Genomic DNA, 26,643 nt, shown 5'->3' with positions numbered 1-26,643 from the left:
AATTGGGGTGCTGCCGCACCCCCTGGCTTGAAGTGGTTTCCATTACATACAGGGTTTACAGCTTGGTTCAATGGCTCTCAGCTCCCCTACTATACAAATTGTTTCAGTACCCCTGTCCTTCAACCCCTCTTCCTGGCAGTCACTAAGACCTATGGGTCCCCACCGAAGATCTTCAACACAGACCAGAGGTTCTCAACCTTTCCAGACGACTGTCCCCCTTTCAGGAGTCTGATTTGTCTTGCGTACCCCAAGTTTCACCTCACTTAAAAACTACTTGCTTACAAAATCAGACAAAGATACAAAGAAGTGTCACAGCGCACGGTTACTGAAAAATGGCCGACTTTCTCATTTTTCCCATATCATTATAAATTAAAGTGATTGGAATATAAATATTGGACTTACATTTCAGTGTGATGCTTGAGCCTGGTTTTCACTCGTGTGCCTTATCTGAAGCCCGAGTCCCAGGTGGCGGGGCTGAAGCATGAAACTTAGTTGTGCCAGGCCCCCTGTGGCATGGGATCCCAGGCAATTGCCCTGCTTACAACTCTTAATGCCATCCCTGTACCTGCAACCCCCCTAAACCCATCCTGCAACCCCCCAGGCTGAGAAACACTGATGTAGATGAGTTGAGTACCCCTAGAAGTCCTCTGTATACCCCTGGGGTATATATACTCTTGGTTGAGAACCACTGACATAGACCACTCAAAGAAATCCCCCTCGTGTATTTCTAGTCCCACTCAATTCCCAGCCTCTCTGGGGCTCACCACTGTGAGAACCCCTCAGCTCCTGCCATCTTGGTACTTCCTCAGTCTCCATCACACAACAGACTCTCTTTCCTGCCTGCTGTAGTGAGACTCACCATCTCCTGTAGCCTTCACCATTTACCTGTCCATACACAGGGTTTTCCCTTCACCGATTCCCACAGCTTCCCTCCCAAGTCCCGCAGCCTCCTTCTGCAGCGCTTCTTGCTGGGGCTCAGTCTCATGTTGGCAAGTGTCTTTCTTGCTTTTATTTCAGGGTGCAGACTCCTAGGCTTCTGCCTGGCTCGGTCCCTACTAATTAGCTCCAAATTTCAGGCTTCTTTCTGCCTTTAGTCCAGGAGAAGAAACTCCCAGCTACCTCTCCTCTGGGTCTCCTCCATGGCCTTCCCTCACTACCCTGTGTTCCTTCCTTCAGAACGCTGCTCCTCTCCAGTTGGGTTTGATCATCAGTTCTGCCTAATCCCCTCCAGATGCTGCCTACTGGCCTAATTGGGCTCAGGCTCTTCTTACCCCATTGTTAGCCAGTGTGGCATTTAAACAGGCTATCACAAGGGGGGATAGGGCTGACCTTGCTACCTCCCAGAAAATGCTGTGGATGCCTTATCACCACCTAGGATTTTACAAGACAGCTATTGCACGTGTTTGTTATCTCACCATCAAAGGACCATTTTTGTGTCAGCGAAGACACAGCGATAGAACACACTGTCCAGGGTGACAGAAACCTAAGGGAATTAAGATAAACTTTATTGAATTACATTGAATTGAACTAGGATTAACATCTTCGGCGTACTTTGTATTCAAAATGCAGTTGTGTATGTGTTGTTGTGGCATCATATGTACTTTCTCTTGTAAGGTGAGGGGATGCTAATTTACTTCCTCCAGTCTTTGAAACCACTTCCGGGGGAGATATGCATACACTAATTCAACCTAGATTCTCCAGAGATCAAAAGCCAAAGACTTTTGGATAAAAAGCCTGAGTTTTAAACTGACTCCGGGCCCTCTTCCTGAGCCAGCAAATGGACAGGACTTCTGGTCCAGGGAGGCTCCCAATCCTTAGGGGGATTGGAAGGATTTCGCTTACTGAGGCCTTACAAAGACTCGACGCTTGTTCTGAGCTGAAGCTCTGATGAACATGTAACCTACAGTGAACATATTTCGAGTTCCCAAAGAGAGGACACTGCCTGGGGAGGGAGAGCTGAAGGGGAAAAGAGGCAATAAAGCAACTGCTGCTCTCCAGCCACCCAGCTCTGAAAGCAGCACCACCGCAGAAGTAAGGGTGCCAATACCACACCATGCTACCCTTACTTCTGCATTGTTACTGGTGGCCGTGCTGCCTTCAGAGCTGGGCACCCAGCCAACAGCTGCCACTCTCCAGCTGCCCAACTCTGTAAGCAGCACCGCTGCCAACAGCAGCACGGAAGTAAGAATGGAAATACCATACTTCCTGGACATTTGTTCATATTTCAAAAATCCACCCAGACAGAGATTGGAGGACCAACGAAGAGGTTACTTGTATCTGTAACAAGTCTCTGTTACCAGTCTCTGAAAAGAAAGCAAGCAGGTCTGTTTAGGCAGCCTGTCTCTCTAGGAAATACACAGTGAAGGCAGAGCACTGTGTAGCCTGGGAATACCCCAGTCAGAAGGGAGAGAGACAAGGGTCTCCACCCATAAAGGTAACAGTGTGGGAGCTGGAAGCCAAGAGTGGGTGGCCCTGATGGACCTGTGTGGGGAAATCCAGATGCAGTTGCCCTCCACTGAGACATCCAGAACCTCAGTGTGAGGGCTTGGAAAATAAACATCTGCTAAATAAAGAACCACTCCCCAGAATCTTTGCCCATTTTTAACCCTCCAAAAAACTTCTCAGATTTTGAAATGTGTGATTGGCAGCATGGATCAAAGCTGGAAATGCCAAAATGCTATCAGATGGAGTTTTCTTGTGGTATTTGCTATCGGCACCAGTTCATGGCTTGCAGCTAACAGAGTTTACTGCTTTTCTGAGAATTTGATTGTTTTGCAGAATCCAGAGTAATATTTTAGGTGTGTCTCCCAGATGTTGAACTTTCTGAGGTTCACCCATCACCATTCGCAGCTGCCTGCGTTCTTGTATTTATCCAGCTGTATTTACTCATTTCTTAACCTCTGGCTATCACATTTTACAATGGTAGGTATCATAGGGGCAAGTATATTCGTTATAACTGCAGCCAACGGTTGCATGAAGGGTGTGCTGGTGGAAGGAAAACAGAGATTCAAACTGGGAGTTTCCCACCCGAGCAAGTGCATTGCCAGCAACTCACATGGTGACTCTACGGGGCTATTATTCAAACATCCCAGTGCCTGAGTGGCTTGGAAAGGCTACAACTCAAGCTCAACCCAGAAAAATGTAGGAGATATTGGTATGAAGAGGGAAGCATCAGGATTTTGGATCTCTGCCCACTCTGAGAGCATCTGGCCTCTGCTGGTCACAGCGGCGCACAGTGTCTGTCTTCTTCTGGACTCATCTCTGACCCCCACATAGCAGCTTTTCCCACTCTTAGCTACATAGGAGATTGCTCCTCATTCTTTCAGAAGCAGGATTAGCCACGATGGCCCTTGCCTCTGTCACCTCCAAGCCGGCCTGTACACTCTACTTGGGTTTGTCTGCGAAGGCCATGAGGAATCTCCCATTGATCTAACATACATCAACCCTGTTATTGGGCAGCCTAGACTGACATACATAGCTGCCTCATTCACCGCCTGGCTTCCCATCTAATTCCAGGCCGTGTTCAAGGTCTTGGTACAAATCTTTAAAGCCCTCAATGTTCTTGAGCCATGCCAGAAAACTCAACTGGTACCTCTAGTCCAATATCTTACCATTTGCTGCCTCTATCAGTGACCTGTGCTGGAAACTTAAGAGGAGAACATTAAATTCTCAGACAGCATCCAGTTATGCAATATTAAATAATAGGATGATACTTCCTCCTGATCTCAGCTAATGATTTCCTTGTGCCCTGAATCATGAGGATTAAGAGTCCTTCTTAATTTCATCCTATTTAGTGTAACTGCAGATACTCTTCCCATTCCTGTGTCTCTTCGGGATTACTCACTGAACTACGTGATCTCCTCTGCTCCCCTCCCAAGTCCTTTCTCTCATGTCTCAACAGCCTCCTTTCTGTTGCAAGATGCTTGATGCAAGAACTTTCTCCTCTGCAAGTGGGTTGTTTAGGACTTGAGGGGCACCTGAACATAAAGCAGGAATCTAGATATGATCAGACTGTGGGAAAAGTTTGAATCTGGTGGCAGACATTGCAGCTTCACTGAGTCTAGTGCGATTTCCCTGTGTCTTCTTGCCCCTCCATCTCTCTTTTTTCAAGACTAAAATAATGGCATATCTTTTGCCCCTGGCCTCTAATTCCTAATGCCCCTTTGCCACTCTGTATGATTGAACTTTCTGCGTTTTTGGGGGAGGTAATTTATATGACATACTGGGCGTTTCGAGGCCGCTGCACAACTGCACTGCCCAAAGGGGAGCTGGGGAAGGCTGGTCTCCCAAGAAGCTCCATGCAGAGAGCAGGCTGCAATATCTCTTAAGGATATTGCATCAGCTCTCCCCTTCTCAGAGGCCTGTTAGCCCCGGGGCCAGTGCAAAGTGGGGTAGCTTGTCCCTGCCCTTTTCCACCTCTTTTGGGACGAATTGCTCCCCAGAGGGCAGGGGATTTCAACTGCAGCAGATGGCTACTTACTCCTCCCTTTTTGCAGCCGTGCAAGAAACAGGAACCATCTGGTCCCTTCTGTGATGTCTAAAATCACTTTCTGGATCCTCTTGTTCTGTTTTGTTTTTTTCTCCCTCGGACCGAAAAAAATATGCCTAACCGATGTCACTTTGTGTATCTTTGGCAGCCTCTTGATGTGCCTGCAGTAAACACTAGCTCTGTTCGCGTGCAGTAATTTACTTCTGAAGGACTAACAAGACACATGGGGAAGGCAGGCCAATGCAAACGCAGCACAGCAGATTGTTTAGCTCTCGGCTCTTCCGTGGAGGAACATTTAATAATACAGACTCTGGGCAGCAGAGGGTGGAAAAAAATAAATATTCTCCTTTGCACTTGCTCCCTGAGGTTTATTTAATCAATCGGGACAGGGTCCAACTCAACCCATCTTCACCCCTGAGGATACAAAGGTTTTGCCACAAGCCTCTAGCAAGGGCAGTGCAACTATGCACTGGAGCCGACTGGGGACCATAGTGTGATTGTCTGAGTGCATATCATCACTTGCTTCAAGAGGGGAAAAAAAAAATCTGTGCCAGGCCTTTATCTGGTGCAGGTTATTTCCTGATCACATCAAAACTCTGCCCACACTGTGTCCATTCCCGACCCACTCACACAAGATGGGGCATAGGGGCCAGGCGTTATTTCCCTCTACAGGCACCTCGTGTGGGTCACAACTGTGCCTATAGAAAGGAGATCCAGATTCTGGTGTAAATTGCTATAGCTCTGTTGAAGTCAATGCAGCTCTGCCAATGCTCCTAAGCCGAGGATCTGGCCCATAATCATCTTCTCAAAACTTCATTGGACACAAAGGTTGGCTGATGAAGGCCTACTTCCCTGCTAGGCTGGGAAGGGGCAGTTCCAGAAGCAATGTCTGGCCAACCCCTCTGACCTGTAGGGCAACATTTTCCTCTGGGTCAAAAGCACGAATTTTCCCCATGATCCCTGACTTTTCTGAGCTCGGATGAGAATTGTTCTTAACACCGTTGACCAAAGTAGGTTGAAAGAGAATGTGTGGAAGACAGTAACTATTGTTTCTTTGCTTTCTTATGATAATGTAGTAGGTTTTCATTTTCAAAAAAATGTATATTTAGAATCCATTCTCTAGGCATTGATACTTTGCAGATACATCGCGTGAGGTCTGCACAGCTTTGATGTACTTGTCCCTTTCAGAAGACAAGCTCATAAATACCCTTTTTTCCCCTAAATAAAGGAAAGGACTTGGGGATCCTGTCAGGTAGTTTACATCCCAATTTTAGGGTTTCCTGGGGGCAGGGAGGTGAGGGAGAGATAGCTTCACAAATGTTAATATGACTAGAAACATTTTCATTGTTTAGACCGGGGTAAGCAACCTATGGCAAGTGTGCCAAAGGCGGCACGCGAGCTGATTTTCAGTGGCACTCACACTGCCCGGGTCCTGGCCACCGGTTTGGGGGGCTCTGCATTTTAATTTACTTTTAAATGAAGCTTCTTAAACATTTTAAAAATCTTATTTACTTTACATACAACAATAGTTTAGTTATAAATTATAGACTTATAGAAAGAGACCTTCTAAAAAAGTTAAAATATATTATTGGCACGCGAAACCTTAAATTAGAGTGAATAACTGAAGACTCGGCACACCACTTTTGAAAGGTTGCCATCCCTGGTTTAAACCCAGTCCTCAGCCCTTGCTCTGTCCCTAATGTGTTGCTTCCCTAATGCCCTGGGCACAGAAGCCTGACCAAAAAGGGTAACTGGAGAGTCCCTTTGCTTAGGGGAATCCCCTGGTGATATAGAGTCATTATTGCCCTTTGTGTCTCTTCTCAAGCCCGGGTGCGTGTCATGTGTCGCAAACTCCTTAGAGAGAGTAGCAGAGGCTGAAGGAGTGAAGAGTTTGAAGGAGGTAGCAGAAGCCAGTCTGTGTGCACATGGCTGGAATACTAACATATCAGTAAATAATTCTACTAATGAAGAGCCAGTTTGGTTTTAAAATCATGGCACTCCTTCCCCAAAGCCCCCACCCCTGCTCTACCCCCGCCCTGCCTCTTCCCACCCCTGCTCTGCCCCAGCCCCACCCCCGCTCCACCCCTTCCCCTGAGCTACGTCCCGGGGGACTGCAGTAGGGGTTGGGCACACCCTGCACTCACCAGGCGGCGGGAAATGGAGCGACCCAGCCCCAGCCCACTCTGCTGTGCTGGCTCCCAGTCACGCCGCTGGTAAGTGCTGAGGGGTGGTTCCCCCCTACCCCCAAGTCCCAAAGCTGGGAGCCAGGGGAGCAGAGCGGAGCGGGCTGGGGCCGGGTCACTCCACTTCCCGCCGCTCCGAGTGTGGGGTCGGGCCCGCCCAACAATCACTAGACAGCAGGAAGTGGAGCGACCTGGCCCCAACCCACTCCGCTCCACCGACTCATGCTGGGGGGCAGTTTCCCTCTGCCCCCCAATCCTGCTCCTGCCCCCCACAGACCTTGGGCATAGCCCTTCCACTTTTAAAGGTGGGGGGCCATGGCCCCCTCATTCCAGCACCCTGATAAGTACCACAAAAAAACACAAAGAAAGGCAGAAAGAAAAATGCCCAGTCTGTGGGTAGCAGGGCCAGGGTTGTGGGAAACAGAAGCACTTTGTGTCCCAATGCTGCAGCTTACCCCAGGAAGGAAAATGGAGCAGCACATGCAGTAACTGAGGACATCCAATGAAGACGAGGACATTGGCAGGATGACTTTAGCAGACCCAACAACTGTCAATATACACATGCTGCAGAAGAAGGTTGCCAGTCATTCAAAGGCCGCATTTGCAGGTATGCTATTAGATCAATAACCAGCTTGATTCCCACTGGACTGTGGAGCCTGTCGCAATGTAACCCCTGTAACAATGACAAACAGCAATATTAGACTGGAGAAATATGAAGAAGGAATTGGCAGATCCTCAAAGATTACATTACATTCATCACAACACCTCTCGAAGCTGACCCAGAGTAGATCTGTAGCCTAGTAGTGGCAAGAAAATGGAAGATCTGCGCTGACCCCAAATCACTGAACAGCTCATTGAAAAGAAGTCACTAGCCATTACCAACATCTGAGGGCACACTAAGCAATATATTCGAAAGAGTTCGCTGTGTCCATAATGGGTTCTAGCCTATTGAACTAGATGAGCCATTCAGCCACAAGAAAAACATTGAAGGAAAGAAGTAACAACCTACATGGAACTTGGAGCCCAGGTTGCAGGAAGGAAACATTTGGAGCAGGCACAGGAAACCAGAGTGTATGCCCTTGACTGGATTTCTAGCTGTACCTGCAACATCTCTGCAAAGACGTCTCTTAGTAAAGAGTTAGAGTAATTTCACAGGCATGGAGTTCTTATGGGCTATTATCTAGCAAGTGGTACATGAAACATCAGAGGTGGAAAGGTCTGAGGTGGAGGTGGGACTGGAGCATGTTCTTGGTTTCCCCAGCACCACTACCCAGCATACTGGGGAGAAGGGAGTTGGTGCGCCAAAAGTAGGATTTGCTCTCTGGAGACCCTTGGAGCACTAGAACAGTTCCCAGGGGCTTGATTTACTACCAGAATAAATCAGAGGCTGCTCTAATTTATGCTGGAACATAAACCAACCCTGGTTGCCCTCAAGGCTGGAGAACTGCTGAATGTCATGTTTGCCCCCATCCCCTTCAGCACACATTCCAAGGATAGCTTGGCTGGACCTAAAGATCTGTGCCTTCTTTTACATTTAATTGAAAATGGTCTTGCTGGGGTTTCAGTATTCCCCGGCCGTGTTTGCACTCTCTGACTGCAAACTGGAAACTGAATAGAAAGGCAAATGAAACTGGTGGGTCTGCTTCCTTTCTCCAAGAGAAGTGAAATGCCAAAACAGCACAAAGGATGAAAACTCAGTCCATTTTACTCTTCAAACTGTTTCAATCAGATTCATCTTGGGGATTCCTAGTGACACAGAAAAGGAAACTAATTCTGTCATTTTCACAACCCACTGTAGAACCTCCGCAACTGCTCATTCAGAGAAATGCCCTGTGCAATCAAATAGAAGCACCAATCTTTTGCTTAATTTCTTTTTCTTTCTTCCACCCCTGTTCTTTTGTTCCTTTTTCATTTTTTGTCATATGACTCTCACATAGGAAGGAATCTGATCTAGTGGTTAGAACATGAGACTGAAAGTCTAGAGAACTGTATTCTTTCGACAGCTCTGAAACCAACTTGTTGTGTGACCGAAGGCAAGTCACCTTGACGCTAAATCCTGCAAATGTAACTCATTGATGAGTTAGTGTTACAAGTCATTCGCTGCACCATCCACAAAGAAAATGAATCTGTTATAGTCCCAACTACAGAGGACTGATTCTTTAGCTCAAATTGTAGCAGTTCCTGCTTTTAGTTCTTGAGGTTCCCCATTCAATCCCTGGTGTGTTGACCATGGTGGCAGCCATCAAACATTTATTCATTTGAGTTGTTTGTACTTAAGCAAATATTCCCATTTATTCCACTTGAACTACTCATGTTAGTCATCTGTTAGTCTTAAAGGTGCCACAGGAGACTCTGTTGCTTTTCATGAGAATAAGTACATATCTAAGGGTTTGAAGGCATGGATCTTCGGGGACCTTTTACACTCTACTTTTGAAAGATGGTGATAATACTCACCTACCTCACCGGGATATTAGGATGCTTATTCCATTCATATTTGTAAAACACTTTTAGAAGCTCAGATGGCGTCAATAGAAGAAGATCTGTGTGTAAACTTGAAAGTTCATCTCTCATCAACAGAAGCTGGTCCAACAAAAGTAGGGTCACCAGACAGCAAGTGTGAAAAATCGGGATGGGGGTTGGGGGTAATAGCAGCCTATATAAGAAAAAGCTCCAAATATCGGGACTGTCCCTATAAAATCGGGACATCTGGTCACCCTAAATAAAAGATATTACCTCAGCCACTCTGTCTTACATATTCATTGCACAGATATTCAAAGTACTATTCTTGTTATTATTACACTTAGAAATATGTTAATTTCCCTCTTTCTTGATTATATTGTGGTAGCATCTAGAATCCCCCATCTGAGATCAGGGTGCCATTATGCTGAATGCTTTATGTCATTTATAATTTATATCATTTAGACTGACTCCCTAGATCAGTGGTTTTCAAGCTGAGGTACATGTAACCCTAGGGGTATGTGAGCTCTTGTCAGAAAGTACATGAGAAAAATCCTGTAGTGGCAAACAGCGCATTTTATTTAGTAAGACTTGCAATCTAATCAATGTTTAATCTCCTTTTAATTAAAATGACAGCCGCCTTAGTGTACGTTTCATTTCTGCTGGGCAAGGTTAACACTATAAACACGTATAAACGCTACAAGTGTGAGGCCAATTAGGGCTCATTAGCGAGGCTAACGCTAATGAGGTCTAATTCGCCTCATTCTTACAAGCCGCTATTGACATCTGGTGTCAGAGTTAAGAGTTTTTAGGCTTCAGTTCAGTGGGAAAATATGGCTCGCTGGCTCAAGACTTGGACATTAGCAAAGGGTGGAACAAATAGAGATCAGCAGGAGGCCAGTGCAATCACATTTTCAGCTCATTCAACTACTGCTGGTCACTGTAGGGGCGCGAACGCAGAGGAGGCCATGCCTGATTTACAAGTTCAATCTGGGAAGCATGCAACAGAGCAGGACAAAGAATGGGGGCGGGGGAAGCAAGTCTGATGAAAGTTACAGTGAACTTGGATTTATATGGAATGGGGATACTGGATATCAAAGATTGATCAAATCACACAGTCTTAACTCATCCCTTTTTTGCTGGCATCTAGAGACTAAATGTAACCCCCAAGGAGATGACCTAGATTCCTGGGGCTCTGTCTGCTGGCAGCTCAGGGAGGGGAACACTGTCCCTGGTACGGAGGGGGAGTCAAGGCAGACTCCGAGTCTGCCCGGCAACTAATAGGTAGTGAGAGGCCCTCCCAAGTTGTTCAGGAGAGGGGAGAAGCCATTTTTTGAGTCCGTCTGGAGCCAGCCAGGGCAAGGGCAGGACTGGCTGTGTGGGGAGCTGGGGAGTCCCAGGCCTGCAGGCAGGGTTCCCCCTGAGAACTGGCCTCTAGGGACCTGAAAGCCAGATCCCTCAGCTGGGCTTTTCCCTCTCCACTGATGATTCCCAGTTTGTAGAGTTTTGCTGGGAAACTTCCCCAGCCAGGCTGAGTTTTCCCTCCAGCTCCCTAAGTGAGTCCAGTCACCACATGGTCAGCTCTGCTCTGACTGCTAGTCTAGGGCTGCTGCCTGCTGTGTGTGTGTCTGGACGCTGGGCTAGGAGACTACAGTTTGGATGTTAGTGTAGTTGTGTAATCTGCACCTTGAGCCCTACACCACTTTGTGGTGAGGGGAAATCCTGGGACTGAAGCAGCCTGACCCGTGCCTGAAGAGGATCCCGGCCGGCAGAGATCAGCCCCTCTGCAGTGATTGAGGAGTCCAGAGTCAGCTCTGAACCTGAGGATCATTCATGGAGTTTGTGAGTGCACCATCTTTTATCTTGCATCTGAAGAAGTGAGGTTCTTACCCACGAAAGCTTATGCTCCCAATACTTCTGTTAGTCTCAAAGGTGCCACAGGACCCTCTGTTGCTTTTCACCATCTTTTAGTTAGTCAGTCAGGAAACTTGTTTTGGGGACCCCCTACTCCCTGAACTGTGTCCTCAAGCCAGAGAGTGAGGGTTTGGGGATTTTATAACCAGCTGCATATTAAATCTGTGGAGGGACTTACCACCTCCTCCCACTTGCGAGTCCTTTAGGTTGTACTTAACCCAGTCAGCCGCACTGCTAAACCACTGCAGAGAAGATATTGTGGTCATAGATCATGAAGGGCCCCAACAAAGTACACGTACCAATGGGACACTAATCTTACATTTCATACATCAGGTCCCATGACTGGGGAAAGTCACGGGTATTATTAGCGTGGGCACCAGTGACCCTAAGAATAGTGTTTTACCCTGTTATTTTAAATATGTCTCCTGTTTAATATAATTACTGTGTTGAATACATTGTATGTATTTGTGTTATTTCTTGGGAGTCTCCAACTAGCTGGCAAGTAAGTGGGGGTTACCCCGAGGTTAGAATTTTCCTCCCAAGCTGCCTTGGTGACCCTGATAGGAAGGAGCGAGGGGGGGTGGAGGCACTGCCAAATAAATTCATAGGAAAAAATAAAGAAGATACACCCTGCTGAGTGGGTGGCAGGATCCAGAAGAACCCAGACCTGTCCATCAAAACCTGTAAGCAGATTGGCATTAAAGAAGGTAACCGGGTGGAGAGGGGGGCGCTACATAAACAAAATCAATTTAAGGACAAACCAACTCAGTTTTTCAATGGCTCCGTGGAAAAGCAGGAAAAACTTCATACCGTACTCTTCTCCGATAACACTGTGTCACAGTGCAGTGCTGATATGGCAGAAAATGGTCTCTCTTTCACATTAGAAACAGTGACTATCATTCTCTGCAACTAGACAAATCCACAGATTTAGCTAGCCTAGCTAATCTTTTGGTTTATGTTAGTTATATGTATGAAAGCCCCTGCCTACCCGAACAACAGAAGAAGGGATTTTTTTACTGCTTGATAACTTCCTGAGTGAGAATGGAATTGACTGGTCCCACTGTGTAGGGATTTGTACTGATGGGGCAAACTCAGAGACGGGAAAGCACAGTGGAGTTGTAGTTTGTATCAAGGCTGTAGCAAGAGAAGCCACATCGGTGCACTGCAGACTCCGCAAAGAGGTCCTTGCTTCCCCAAAAATGCCTGAATACTTAACGTCAGTGTTATTTAATGCAATCAAAATGGTTAACTTTGCTAAGGCTCAGCCTCTAAATTCGAGAATTTTTGCTACCGTGTGATGAAATGGGAAGTGACCATTTGATGCTACTAATGCACACTGAGGTTCACTGCTTGTTGCGTGGCAAAGTGCTGACATGACTCTTTGAGCTGTGCAGCGAGCTTTACGGGTTTTTTTACCAACCACTCCCCTTTGCACTGTCCTCTTGCTTGGAAGATGCTGCCTGGCTTCAGTGATTAGCCTACTTGGCAGACATTTTTTCTTGCCTCAACGAGCTCAATTTAGGCCTTCAGGGCTTAAACATCACTATTTTCAAAACACAAAAGAAAACTGAATCCATGATTAAGAAACTACTATTTTGGGCTAGCTGCTTAAAGAGAAATGTGATTGACTGCTTTCTAATAGTGCAAAAACGTCTCACAACAAATGGCAATATGCAGTGATGGGAGTGTGAAAGCTGACATTATGGAGCACTTGCAACAACTTAGCCAGCAACTTAGAAAATATTTCCCCTACATAGACAATGCAAATGCCTGCATACACGACACAATCTCTCCCAATCCCTCATCTGTCAGTGCATGTGCAGGAGAAACGTTTAGATCTCTCTTCTGACAGTGGGTTTAAATAAGAGTTAACACGCAAACCTTCGGCAGATTTTCGGGCACAAAGGATGGAAGATTACCTGAACCTGTCACAATGGGCGGTCAAGTTCCTGATGCCCTTCTCCACAACGTACCATTGTGAGATTGGATCCTCTGCTCTCATGGTGATCAAGACCAATTACCGTCAGAGATTAAACGCCGAAAGTGATTCACGAGGGAAGTTCTCTCTCCAATGCTCCCTGCCGTCAGTGATTTTTGTGATAAAAAACAGAGACATCCATCATACTGATAGGTAAGCATTTTATTATTATTATTTTTAATTAATATCAACAAGTACTGTATGTTAGCAAGAATTTTAAAATGCCAACGCTATATATTCTTATCACCCAAGTCAGCTGTAGGAATGCGTAGATAGTGAACTTTTCTTTGCCTCCTTTCCTGTATTGTTTTATTATCAACAAAAATACATGACTGGCATTTTTTAATGCTTAGTCACAAACAGGCTCTCACGGGTTATGTTCGTTCTGAGTGCCTGAGACCAGCACAGAGGCTTCTTTTATTTTAATTAATTACAATAAAATGACAAAAACAACAAACACCTTAAAGACTAACATTTATTTGGGCATAAGCTTTTGTGGGTAAAAAACCTCACTTCTTCGGATGCATGGAGTGAAAGTTACAGATGCAGGCATTATATAATGACACATGAAGAGAAGGGAGTACCTGACAAGTGGAGAACCAGTGTTGACAGGGCCAATTCAATCAGGGTGGATGTAGTCCACTCCCAATAATAGATGAGGAGGTGTCAATTCCAGGAGAGGACAAGCTGCTTCTGTAATGATCCAGCCACTCCCAATCCCTATTCAAGCCCAACTTAATGGTGTTAAATTTGCAAATGAATTTTAGTTCTGCTTTTTCTCTTTGAAGTCTGTTTCTGAAGGTTTTTTGTTCAAGAACTATTCTTGTTCTATCCACTTGTCAGGTACTCCCTTTTCTGCATGTGTCATTATATAATGCCAGCATCTGTAACTTTAACTCCATGCATCTGAAGAAGTGGGTTTTTTACCCACGAAAGCTTATGCCCAAATAAATTGGTTAGTCTTTAAGGTGCCACCGGACTCCTTGTTGTTTTTGTGGATACAGACTAACACCGCTACCCCCTGAAACTTAATAAAATAACCTTGACAACTTAATATTTACAACAGCTAGTAACTTGACCAATCAGACCTTCAGAGAGAGAGCACCAATCACAACACATCATTTGTGTTGTTCTAGCCAGTCCTTCAGCCACCCACTGGCCAGGCTCTCAGTGGCACTGGACACCCAATTGGCATAGCACACTGCAGCCTAGAACTCTTGCGCTCAAGTGATCCACCAACCTCAGCCTCCTATGTAGCTAGAATTACAGGTTCACACCACCACACCGGATAAGAAACTTGTTTGAGGTGCTATTTTTCATCCAAAGCAAAAGTATATATAATAAAATTGTTCTTTACAATAAATTATAATAATTAATTAATAATAATATTATCCAGAACAACATACTCCAGGCCTTGTGCATTGTGTTATCCCTTACAGACTTTTTTTTTTTCAGTTTTCATAGGTATATTATGACCCTATCTAAGATGGGAGTACGCAGTAGACTACATTATTTGGAAAGGGGTACCCAGCCTAAAAAGTTCGAAAACCACTCCCCTCCCACCTTTTTTCTAATCCTGTTTTCTTCTTTTACTTTTCTGCTGTAACAACTCATTCAACCCACCCATAGAGGTTTCTTTTCCTCTTTCTTCAATTCCCAAGGCCCTGATCGTGCAGTGAGAGGGAAGCAGACAGACTCTGTGGATTTCTCAGTGCCGAATTAGGACCTAAATGATGTATTCTGTACAAAGTAGGATTTTTAGTTTTCACCAGTATAAAGGGCAGCACAGGATTACCTGTAAGAGGGCGAATTATAATCTTTACTTCCCCAAATAGCTACTGAGTAGAGCTGGCTGAAATTTTATTGCCAGAATTTTTTTCATTGAAAAATGGGTTCTGATTACAATTTTTTCAAGGGCAAATTTGAACTATTTTGTTTTTTCAATGAAATTTTGATGCAAAAATGTTCAGCAAAGTATTTGAACACTTCCACTTTCCCTGAACAATCCCACTTTCACGCACTCTTTAAACCTTCCTCCACACATTTTTTTTTTCCTACTGGGAAAAAGGAGAATAAAAAAGTCAATGAAAATGTTGGGTTTTTTTCCTCCTACTTTCTTTCACTTTTTAACTTTTTTTTCCAGTGGGGGGGGGGGGGGGGGGGGGGAACAAACAGAAAAAAAAACTTTATAAAAAAAAATAGGAAAAAGTGGATTTTTTCCTACCGAAATGAGAGGGGTAATCTTGAAAAAATGGTCTCCAATATATTTTTTGAGAAAAAAAGATAAATTGTGAAAAAGTGAAAATACAATGGAAAATCTTTTGGTATACATACATATTATAGGTATCAATTTGGCTAACATGAACTAGAAAATTGGTCGATATAACCATTCAGGGTTTCTGAATCAAATCACACAACCACCATAGAAAATAACACATTCAATTATTGCCATAGGAAGGTGACTTTGTTTAGATTTTTGACTGAGTCCCACAGAATAGGGCTTCACTTGTGATAGTTGGTGATCAACTCCTGTGTTGCTAACACAACAGAGGAAAAATAATCCAAAGGCAGATTACAAGATAATTTGGTCAGATACTTATATGCCAGTTCACCAATGTCTCCTACACAACAGATCTATAGTAGTCAACCCTTGTTACCTATTTCCCAGTGAATTATATTAGCCCCAGGATCTGACGGACTTTCCTAACTATCCCACAAAACTCCAACATTTATGACAGACTAAGTGCACCTGGAACCTGAAAAGCAGTATGAAACCATAAATTACACACAAGTACAGTTCTACAATCTTAGAATATCAGGGTTAGAAGGGACCTCAGGAGGTGATCTAGTCCAACCCCCTGCTCAGAACAGGGCTAATCCCCAAACAGATTTTTGCCCTAAATCCCTCTCTCAAGGATTGAGCTCACAATCCTGGGTTTAGTAAGCCAATGCTCAAACCACTGAGCTATCCCTCTTAGCTAACAAAAGTAACTTGTTCAGTTTTAAAGTTACTTTACAACAATCTTGACTGGCACCTGTTACAAAACAAAGACACACATGAAGTTTGTGACAATCTCCACAGTAGACACACAAGCACTTACATTTCCTTGCTAATTAGGTACTCAGTTTCAGGAACTAATCAATTCGCTGATATGGGTTATCACCTGAGAGGAAGTCTGTGTGTTGCTTATCATGAGATCTTGTTCATCCATCAGCTTTCAGCTCAGTTATCATTCAGAGCAGGAGCTGACACTGCAAAAACCGGTGGAGTGAAGGACAGACACAACTATAGTCTTTTCCCAGTGGGCTAATGGGCAACCCAAATTGCTGGAAAATAAAAAGAGACATTTGAAAGTTCCTATCCAAGATAAATATTGTAAGTGTCACCAGGAGAACTCAAAGGTGGCTGGCCGAGGACCTCAGTCTTCTCTCTTCCAGGTGTCTTCAGCTTTGAGAAAGCAATGTGCTGAAGGAGATGGACCATTTTATCCAATTTCTGCTGGGTGATCCAACTTGGCTCCTCTTCTTGACGGTGCTGGCTTGGACAAATCAGATGGTGACCTATACTTCTGAAGATTCAAAAGATCCAACCAAAAGGAGAGTTGTCCTCTCTCACCATCCCATCAGGGAATGAGACATCAATTTTTGAGTTCTTGTAAGTTATGCTTCCTCAATTTTCAGTTTCTCCATCAACACTCCGCTAGCTGCTGAAATATCCAGTTTAAAGTTAATATAATTTATACAAAGTTCCTCCATATTCTTCACTGTTTTTAAACTTGTTTCGACAGTTCATTATACAATGCAGAGTCCCTTCAAGAACTGTTGTGCTCCAACAAGCCAGAACAGCTGAAGTGATTCTCCTTGTTTAAATTGCAATGGGTTGGACCTTGGTAGGGATGGCTTGCCAATTTTGGTTGGACATATTCCTGGAAGTTTCATCACATGACATAATCTTTAATTAAAGATTAATCTTTAATTCCTCAAGACTCCAGGACAATCCTGGAGGGTTGCCAACCCTGACTTGGCTGAGTTTGTGGATTATTAACCAAACAATTACGTTTCTAATTATTCTACTCTATGGTCAATTGTCCATATAAACACACTATTTGGTTTCAATTCCATTTATTTAGTACCTCGTTCAGCACAGGTGTATTCCACTAACTTGATAGCATAAGCATGCTTGACTGCAAACATTAGCCTTACTTCTTCACTTTATCACTTAACCTAAAAGAAATCAGTATGAATGCAACCCCTTTCTTTCCTAACAGGACTGTTCATAAGGAAAACCCTCTCTTGAAAGTTTGTATATTTTTCCCAAAGTTACAATTGACTTCCCTGTCATATGCATTTTCATTATAATATTGGATTCCATCATGTTCCCTATTTTACTACTGTATCTGGAACATCATATAACATCAATGTTTGATATTAATTTATCAGGACTTTTAATTCATTTACTTTTTGACAGCCAGCGATAAAGGGGAAGTCGCTTTCATTACACCAGCGGTACGCTCTTGCAAAAGGCTGAAGCAACTCTGAGCTTCCTTTTGCAGAAATGTACCCATTAGATCTCGGATTTTTATTCTTTTAGCCCTCTGTTCTATCTTTTCGACAAGGCTGGGTAATTCTTAAATAGTAATAACTGATAATTTCCGAGCCCTAGTTACTACACAATATAGCACTACAGTTGAGAATTTCAATGCACTAAACTCACACAGACCAATATTTAAAAGGAGAGCTTCTGATTGGTCACTGTTTTCTGCCTCCTTGCGAGGGCTTCGTCTAGAAGGGGTGAGCACGGAGTTCAGTGGGAACTACAGGGATACAGCTCTTATCAGGATCAGGCCCTTTACTGAAGCTGCTAATCTGCAGTCTTCCTTCGCCTCTCCTCTGACTGATTGTTTCTAACTCATGCATGGACGCATGCAGTGGGAGGGAGGGTAGCAGCAGCAGCCTCGCTCTGTATTTGCATACAGAAATCAGGCACAGCAGCAATCCCATTATTTAAGGATGTGCTGACAAGTCATGCCAATGTAAGGAGGAAGGATGGGCACACATGATCTACTGTCCCAAAGTAAGATACAGCATGTGCAATTCCTTCAATAGTCCAGAAAATCTGGAGAGGGATTGTGGCTCCCAAGCACTTCCTGGATCTCCCTGAGGGGCAATGCCCCCCTGCTTCCAGGTGGGACTGTTTAAATCACACCATATGGCCTGATATTATTTTATTAATTTTATTGGGGTTATAAGCTGGGATCCTGATCTGCTCCCACTGAGATCAATCACAAAACTCCTGGTGGCCCAGGACTGAGCCCCTAGCCCTTTTTTCAGCTGACATCACCATATCAGCCGACCAATAAACTAAGATGACCCTAAAACATGCAGTGTGTAGCAGAGACACTACCCTTCTCCTTTCCCTTCCTAACCAGTGACAACAGGTGCCCGGGAATTTGCACTGAAAAGAACCCCTCAAACACAGAAACTGGCCCAACATTTTTCCAACCTGCAAAGAAGTTTGGTTTCACCTCAGAAACAGGCAGGAATCCAAATCAGCTCTTGTTTTGGGCCGGATCCTGGGAGTGGTTGCCTGAGCACCTCCAGATGGGCACAACTAACCCTGCACACTCCCACCAAAGTTAGGAATCACTCAGCATCTCTCAGGATCAAGCCCTTTCTCAGAGTCGCTTTACCTGTCCCTAAACAATCAAAGGACACTTGCCCCCCTCCTTCCTAGAGTTGCATGATGTGACTATCCTCAATTAAATTAGTGACAGGTTTCAGAGTCGCAGTCGTGTTAGTCTGTATCCGCAAAAAGAACAGGAGTACTTGTGGCACCTTAGAGACTAACAAACTTATTTGAGCATAAGCTTTCGTGGGCTACAGCCCACTTCATCAGGTGCATAGAATGGAACATATAGTAAGAAGATATATATACATACAGAACATGAAAAGGTGGAAGTTGCCATATCGACTCTAAGAGGCTGATTAATTAAGATGAGCTATTATCAGCAGGAGAAAAAAAAACTTTTGTAGTGATAATGAAGATGGCCCATTCCAGACACTTGACAAGAAGGTACGAGGATACTTAACATGGGGAAATAAATTCAATTTGTGTAATGACCCAGCCACTCCCTTTGCCATATACATTGGCCAAACCGGACAGTCTCTACGCAAAAGAATAAATGAACACAAATCTGACATCAGGAATCATAACATTCAAAAACCAGTAGAACACTTCAACCTCTCTGGTCACTCAGTAACAGATTTAAAGGTAGCAATTTTGCAACAGAAAAGCTTCAAAAACAGACTCCAATGAGAAACTGCTGAACTAGAATTAATTTGCAAACTAGATACCATTAATTTGGGCTTGAATAGAGACAGGGAGCGGCTGGGTCATTACACAAATTGACTCCATTTCCCCATGTTAAGTATCCTCACACTTTCTTGTCAACTGTCCGGAATGGGCTATCTTGATTATCACTACAAAAGGTTTTTTTTCTCCTGCTGATAATAGCTCATCTTAATTAATTAGCCTCTTAGAGTTGGTTGGGCAACTTCCACCTTTTCATGTTCTCTGTATGTAAAAATATCTCCTTACTATATGTTCCATTCTATGCACCTGATGAAGTGGGTTGTAGCCCATGAAAGCTTCTGCTCAAATGAATTTGTTAGTCTTTAAGGTACCACAAGTACTCCTGTTCTTTTTAATGAAATTCGTATACTCAAATTTTTGAGTACAGTATATTATTTCTGTGCTGATCTCTCTCATCTCTCACTTTCACTCCCATTGGTTTCATGTTCCCTTTTGCTGGGTGGAAAAGCTTTTAATCTGATCCATTTTAATTTATCCTGGTTCCACCCCTTGGGACTTTCCTAACTTCCTTCTGTAAAGGGAGGAAAAACTGACACAAGCATAGTACGTGCACCTCTCCAAGCTTAGCAAAAGTAGTGCTCTGTCTGTCTCCCTGAACTGGGTTTCTATGTAGGCGGTGCATTCCATGGGAGGGAGGGTGCATGTGTGTGTAGGGGGGGAGAGCCATCCCACACTCAAGTGAGCTCTTATTTAATGGGGGTCTCCATGCAGGACAGCAAGCAGAAGAGATTTTCCTCCTCCGAGATTCTATTCAGAGGGAGAGGTGCACAAGCCAGTCAAAGGCATGCCACACATTGCTGAAATATCCCTGGAGGAAGCAGTTCATATGACCAATCAAGAATCCGGAATGGGTGTCAGGGAGGATCTGAAGAAAATACGCTGTGCTGTGGTTTTTTGCTTGCTGTCTGTTCTAGTCCTGGCATTACCCACAGCCTATCTGCTGGTTGGAAATCTCAGAGCCCATAAATCTGGCCCGGCTCAGGTAAGAAAGTGCCATTTCTTGGTGATCTTAAGGAAAGGTTACGAAAAAGAGAAGAGAGTTTCTTTAAATATTTGGGTTTGGAGAAAGGGTTTGTGGCTTCTTGCTTTATGGATTTGCAATTTTAAGGAAGAATGTTAAACAAACGTTCTGTTTCTTTCTTGCTTGCTTGCTTGCTTTTTCTTTCTTTCATGCACACAGTGAGGAAGGAGGAGGAAATGTTTTTTAATAGGCAGATTTTTCTCCATTTCTCTTCCTTGAGTTGAACAGGGTCAGAAGAGCAGGAACAATATTAAATCCTAACTGGCAGACTAAAGAAAACTCTATGGTCCAGCTCCTCAGCTGGTGTAAATTGCTGGTCGTGCCATTGAATTCAGCTGGGGATCTGGCTGCCCATCTCCATTCCCCCTTTTTCTGGTTCAAGCTGAGAGCTCTCTCGTCTCTCATTGCAGGCTGAAAGGACCCTATTTCACCAGCCACCTGTTAAATGTCATTCGTGTGTCCATCCGTCTATGTGTGGGTTGTGTTTGTGTCAAATACCCGTGTGTGTGTGTGTGTGTGTGTGTGTGTATCAGATGGGTCAGAACTACCTATTTCAGCTCCAGAGTCGCATGTGAATTCAGATTTCCCTGAGATTTGGGATGCTTACATATGAGGGTCCAGTCTGGGCTCATTATTGAGAGTGACGCCAATCCCAACATTCAAATCCTCATCTAAATCCTGATCAAAAGTTTTCCAATGTTCAGGGGCATTGGATTCAGGGGACAGTTTAAGGTCTATCTCTAATAAACAGCTGAACATCTATCTCCACATGCATACCTCTGTAGGTATTTGTCTTTAAACCCTCTGCTGCTGGCATCCACAGCAGCTTTTTAAGCAGGTGCATATTCCCCCTGATGTCAATGGGATTACCCACCTGCTTAAAGGTAAGCAGATGTCTGATTGTTTGCAGGAGCCAGACCTTAATGAATTTCAGCTTTATGCTTGAAATTCACTCTTTGCTAATTTGTATGAACAAAGTTTTAATTGAATGAATACTATGAACAACAATGATCAAGAGGCACTAATATGCTGAATATGACTTTATTTCTATTCTGGCAAACTTTTTGCCACTAGGATTTTACACTCTTTGACATGCAGTTGTGTAGATATATGTACAAACACACACACACAGTGAAATCAGAGCTAGGGGCTTATTTCTAATACATACAGTTCTTTGTCAAAGACTTTATAATCTCTCCAGGGTGTCAAACACAATATTAGTTCTAGACCCTCTTTACTTACTGTGTTTGCTGGTTGCTTAGATGAATGCTTAAGGCAGAGTTCCTATTTATATCCACATCTGTACAATGTGTGTGAGTGCATGTTTGTATACGGAGAAGCAGTTTTATACTGCTTAAAAACACGCAACACTTAAATCAGCAGTTCTCTTCCCTTCTTTCACTTTGACTCACTATGTGGCCTCGTGACTTTGGCGAGTCACTGAACCTCTCAATGCCTCTCACTGTCTGTTGTAGTGGTTTCTATAGTGCCCATTACTGTAATAATTACTTAGGTGTCATGCCAAATAATGTTGTGCTTACACTGAATTCTGAATGGGTGGACTTCTGTATCTGGGCAGAGTTTACTGCTGACTTTAGTCCCTATAATGTCCACCTATCAGTGCAGGAACTGTGTCCTTCTATATATTTGTACAGCACCTAGCACAATGGGGGTCCAGATCCTGGTCGGGGCCTCTACATGCTACCACAACTGAAATAATAAAATAATCTGTCAAATGAGATTAATACTTACCTGGCTCACAGGTTGTAAAGGTTAATGAAGTAATGCTGGTGAATGCCTCTGGGATCTTCAGATAGAAGGTGTTTTGTAAGCATTAAGGATTGCTTCATTCTGGACAATATTATTATATATTATATTTATACAAGTATATGAAAGGAAATTAATGCATGTCTCTTGATATTACTCTAAAAACTGGCTGTTATGATCAAATGAAAATCCCAGTAGGCAAAAGTAAAAAATCATCATAGCTGGAAACTTGTCATCTGTCTCTGCCAAGTGGAGTGGGCGGAACATACTTATCCTGCTAAATTATTTACTACACCCAATAAACCTTTCACTTGCTCCACTGAGAGCTGAGTCAGTCAGCAGTGACTAGCAGCCGTGAAATAGTTATGGGTGTGTTTGACTTGCCTTGAGAACTTTCTTCTCATGCCTCCAAAAACCAGTGCTCTGAACTGAATTTGGGCTCCTCGTATGTGCCTCATCCTGTAGCCATTATTCATAGGAGCAGCTCCTTTCATTCCAATTGGAATGCTATCAAAGTCTTTTCTTTTCTAAGAAATTAAAAAAAAACAAAAACGGAAAAATCCCTTTTGATCTAATTAATTCCCATTGGTCTTTTAAAAAATTCAAATTGTGCTGGTGAAGGGCATCTTTTTGTCAGACCACTCTCCACCATAATTAGCCGTCCCAACTGAGAAGCAAAGGAGTGAAGGCTAAATGGTGGTTGGATCTCTTAGAAGGGAGCGAGAGCCCCTGCCTACCCCCAACCATTTACAGTTCTGCACAGGTTCCCTGGACCTTGGGTCTGGGCATGTAGGTGTGTTCCCACTGATTGCTCCTGAAAGCAGGTGAACAGGTAGGAATCAGCAGTGGCCACATAATTGCTTGCTGCCCTCTCCAGCAGATTGGTGATGAGGAGACCAGTGGAAAGGACAATGGGAAGAACCTACTCTCTGCTCCACAACAGTGCTGGGTTGCTCGGCGGAGCTGGCCTGAGGGCGTGCGTGCATTTTTTTGCAAGGTTATAAGCTAGCAGTAACTCTTTTCCCTCAGGAGCTAGAGGGAAGTGCGTGAGGGAGCTGTGCAACAAAGGAGTGTCTCTCCTAGGTCTTCTGCAGGGCTGGTGCAGATTACATGCCACCCCTCGCGCATGCATGTGCCTAAAGTCATATTCCAGCCCGAGACAAGCTTAGACTGTTGCCTGATCTTTAGAGGCAGCCCTTCTGGGATAGAGCACATGATAAGGACAACATGGGCAAACCGGAAATTCTGCTTTCCTCATCGTATTGCACCTGGTCTGTGTAGAACTATGGGGTTCACGCTCTAGAGCTTCCTGCCTGCCTTCCACCATCAACACCCACCCGCTTTTCAAAATAACAGATACTTCTTTTGTGCTCTAATTCTGAAACAACTGTACCGCTGTCCCTTAGCGGTGTGGTGGCTTCAACAACACATTTGTTTCCCTGACCAAATTCCATTTCATTGAGTTTATTTAGAATATAATTTGAGCACACAGTTCCTGCCCTAGAGCGGACTAGTGGAGTGACACGGCAGCTAGGAATGTGTAGGTTGCGGCCTTATCAGTCTTCTCAGTTAATCATCTGTAAATGGGTAGCAAAGTCTTAATTGCTGTTCTTTGCACTTAACTCCCATTGAGATTTGGACAGGTGTGTCAAAGGCGTCCTGAGGCAGGCAGAATCAAGTTTAGAGGGAAATTCACCCAAATGGAGAAGGGACAAGGGTCTGCAGCCCACTTTGAACTCAAGTGGCGACTGTGGGAGTGGGCTGCAGCAGTGCAGACGGGCCTCCAAAGCCGCCAGCTGTGGCATGGATCTCTCCATGCCAGATCTGCACTGGCCAGCAGGGAGGCCAGTGATGAGGGTCGAAAGAGGAGCCGAAAGGAACCACATTTATGCAAAGCCAATGGCCTCAACATACCGTGCAAGTGGCCGAGGGAGGCTGAATCAGCTACCCAGTACCCCAGTACATAGGCTGGAGGAACGGCTGTGGGTGGGCTGAGGAGAAAGCTCACATTCTGGCCCCAGGTGTGTGGTTTTCACCTCCCAAACTTTGCCTGCATTATCACCACTGCCCAACTGGATAGTAATGACTCCAGCTTTACGCAGGTATCATGCATTTCCCTTGGGGCCCGATCCAACTCCCATGAAAGTCAGTGAGTCTATTGATTGGCTTACATGGGAGTCGGATCAGGTCCTTACAGCACAGGTCAAGCTTAGGCAATATTCCATGCCTGGAAATGACACAAAATAAATTTGGTGCATATATTATATCAGGAAGAGGAAGTGGATGAGGCATTTCTAGAACAAATAAAAGAAATATCCAAAACAGGAGATCTGGTAGCAATAGGGGACTTTAACAACCCGACAACTATTGGAAAAGTAATACGGCAAAACACAAACTCTCCAGTAAGTTCTTGGCGTGTATTGTGGACAATTTTTGTTCCGGACAGTGGGGAAGTCACGAAGGGGACAGGTGTTTTAGACTTGATTCTGACTAACAGGGAGAAATTGGTAGCGAATCTGAAGATGGAAGGCAATTTGGGTGACAGTGACCATGAAGTGACAGATTTCATTATTCTAAGGAAAGGAAGGAGTGAGCGCAGCAGAATTAGGATAATGGACTTCAGAAAAAAACAGACTTTAACAAACTCAGAGAACTGATAGGGAAGGTCCCATGGGAAGACAATCTAGCAGAAAAAGAAGTTTAGGAGAGTTGTCCGTTTCTTAAGGAGACAATATTAAGGGCACAATTGCAAACGATTCCAATGTGAAGGAAAGATAGAACCATATTGGCCCCTTCCTATTCTTCCTATCAGGAGCATTTTAATGACCCCCACATCAAAAATGAATCCTACAAAAAGTGGAAATATGGACAGTTGCTAAGAAGGCTTACCAAAGAATAGCCCAAGCATATAGGAACAAAATCAGAAAGGCTAAGGCACAAAATGAGTTACACCTAGCAAAGGACATAAAAGGCAATAAGAGGAGGTTCTTTGAACACATTAGAAGCAAGAGATACACAAAGGAACATGTAGGTCCTTTATTTAGAGGAGAAAGAGTGCTAATAACTGATGACATTGAGAAAGTTGAAAAGGTGTTCAATGCCCATTTTGCTTCAGTTTTCACTGAAAAGTTTAATGCTGACCAGATACTCAACAGAATTAATATTACCAGCAAGAGGGAAGGCATACAAAGCAAAATAGGGAAACAACAGGTTAAGAAAATTTAGATAAGTTAGATGTATTCAAGTTAGATGAAATCCATCCTAGGATACTTAAGGAACTAACTGAAGCAATTTCAGAACCATTAGCAATTACCTTCAAGAACTCCTGATAAATGGGTGAGGTCCTAGAATAGAGAAGAAGGGGAAATATAGTAACTATCTTTAAAAGGGGAACCAAGAGGATCATGGGAATTATAGGCCAGTCAGCCTGACTGGTCAGTATCTGAAAAGATACTAGAACAAATTATTAAACAGTTTGTATGCACCTGGAGGATAATAAGGAATAGTCAGCATGGATTTGTCAAAAACAAATCATGCCAAACCAACCTAAATTCCTTCTTTTTCAGGATTATCGGCCTAGTGGTTCCAAGGGAAGCAGTAGATGTGATATATATCTTGATGTTAGTAAGGCTTTTGAGACAGCCCTGCATGATATTCTCATAAGCACACTAGGGAAAAGTGATCTAGATGAAATTACTATAAGGTGGCTGCACGACTGGTTGAAAGACAGGACTCAAGGAATAATTATCAATGGTTCGCTGTCCAAATGGGAGGGTGTACCTAGTAGGGTCCCACAGGGATCAGTCCTGGGTCTGGCACTATTCAATATTTACATTAATGAGTTGGAAATGGAGTGCAGAGCACACTCATAAAATTTGCAGATGACACCAAGCTGGGAGGAGTTGAAAGCACTTTGGAGGACAGGATTAGAATTTAAAACAACCCTGACAAATTGGATAATTGGTAGGAAATCAACCAGATGAAATTCAATAAAGACAAGGGCAAAGTACTGCCATTAGGAAGGAAAAGTCAAATGCATAACTACAAAATGGAGAATACCTGGCTAACGTGTAGTATTGCTGAAAAGGAACTGTGGGTTACAGTGGATCACAAATTGAATATGAGTCAACAATGTGATGCAGTTGCAAAAAAGGATAATATCATTGTGGGGTTTATTAACAGGAATGTTGTATGTAAGACACAGGAGGTAACTCTCCTGCACTACTCAGCACTGGTGAGGCCTCAGCTGGAGTACTTTGTCCAATTCTGCATGCCACACTTTAGGAAAGATGCGGACAAACTGCAGAGTCCAGAGGGCAGCGACAGAAATAGATGAAAGGTTTAGAAAACCTGACCTATGAGGAAAGGGTAAAAAACACATATTTAGTCTTGAGACGAGAAGGCTGGGGCGAGGGACACCTGATAACAGTCTTCAGATATGTTAAGGGCTGTTATAAAGAA

At 44.0% G+C, this 26,643-nt stretch overlaps 1 protein-coding gene and 1 long non-coding RNA gene across 5 annotated transcripts in view; one reads left to right on the top strand and one right to left on the bottom strand.

The window, feature by feature from the left end:
• The window catches only part of LOC117889454, a 62,091-nt gene extending 45,214 nt beyond the window's left edge, over positions 1-16,877 (bottom strand). Inside the window, exons 1-4 of one of the 4 annotated variants that reach the window (XR_004648482.1) lie at positions 16,123-16,877; positions 12,963-13,121; positions 7,128-7,345; positions 1,335-2,755 (exon numbers count right to left, since the gene is read on the bottom strand). This is a non-coding gene — a long non-coding RNA (uncharacterized LOC117889454). Of the gene's footprint in view, positions 1-1,334; positions 2,756-6,599; positions 7,346-12,962; positions 13,122-16,122 lie in introns of those variants that run through there. The other 3 variants (XR_004648481.1, XR_004648479.1, XR_004648480.1) reach the window with 3 other exon arrangements.
• Positions 16,878-20,085: 3,208 nt separating this feature from the next.
• The window catches only part of TNFSF15 (TNF superfamily member 15), a 32,480-nt gene continuing 25,922 nt past the window's right edge, over positions 20,086-26,643 (top strand). Inside the window, exon 1 of the mRNA XM_034793669.1 lies at positions 20,086-20,376. Within this exon, the coding sequence (XP_034649560.1) occupies positions 20,179-20,376 (198 nt within the window). The 5' untranslated portion in view covers positions 20,086-20,178. The remainder of the gene's footprint in view (positions 20,377-26,643) is intronic.

This window comes from Trachemys scripta, chromosome 17, assembly GCF_013100865.1.
Source record: "Trachemys scripta elegans isolate TJP31775 chromosome 17, CAS_Tse_1.0, whole genome shotgun sequence".
NCBI lineage: Eukaryota > Metazoa > Chordata > Testudines > Emydidae > Trachemys > Trachemys scripta.
The sequence above is the reverse complement of the archived record's forward strand: the minus strand, read 5'-3'. Positions and strand labels throughout refer to the sequence as shown.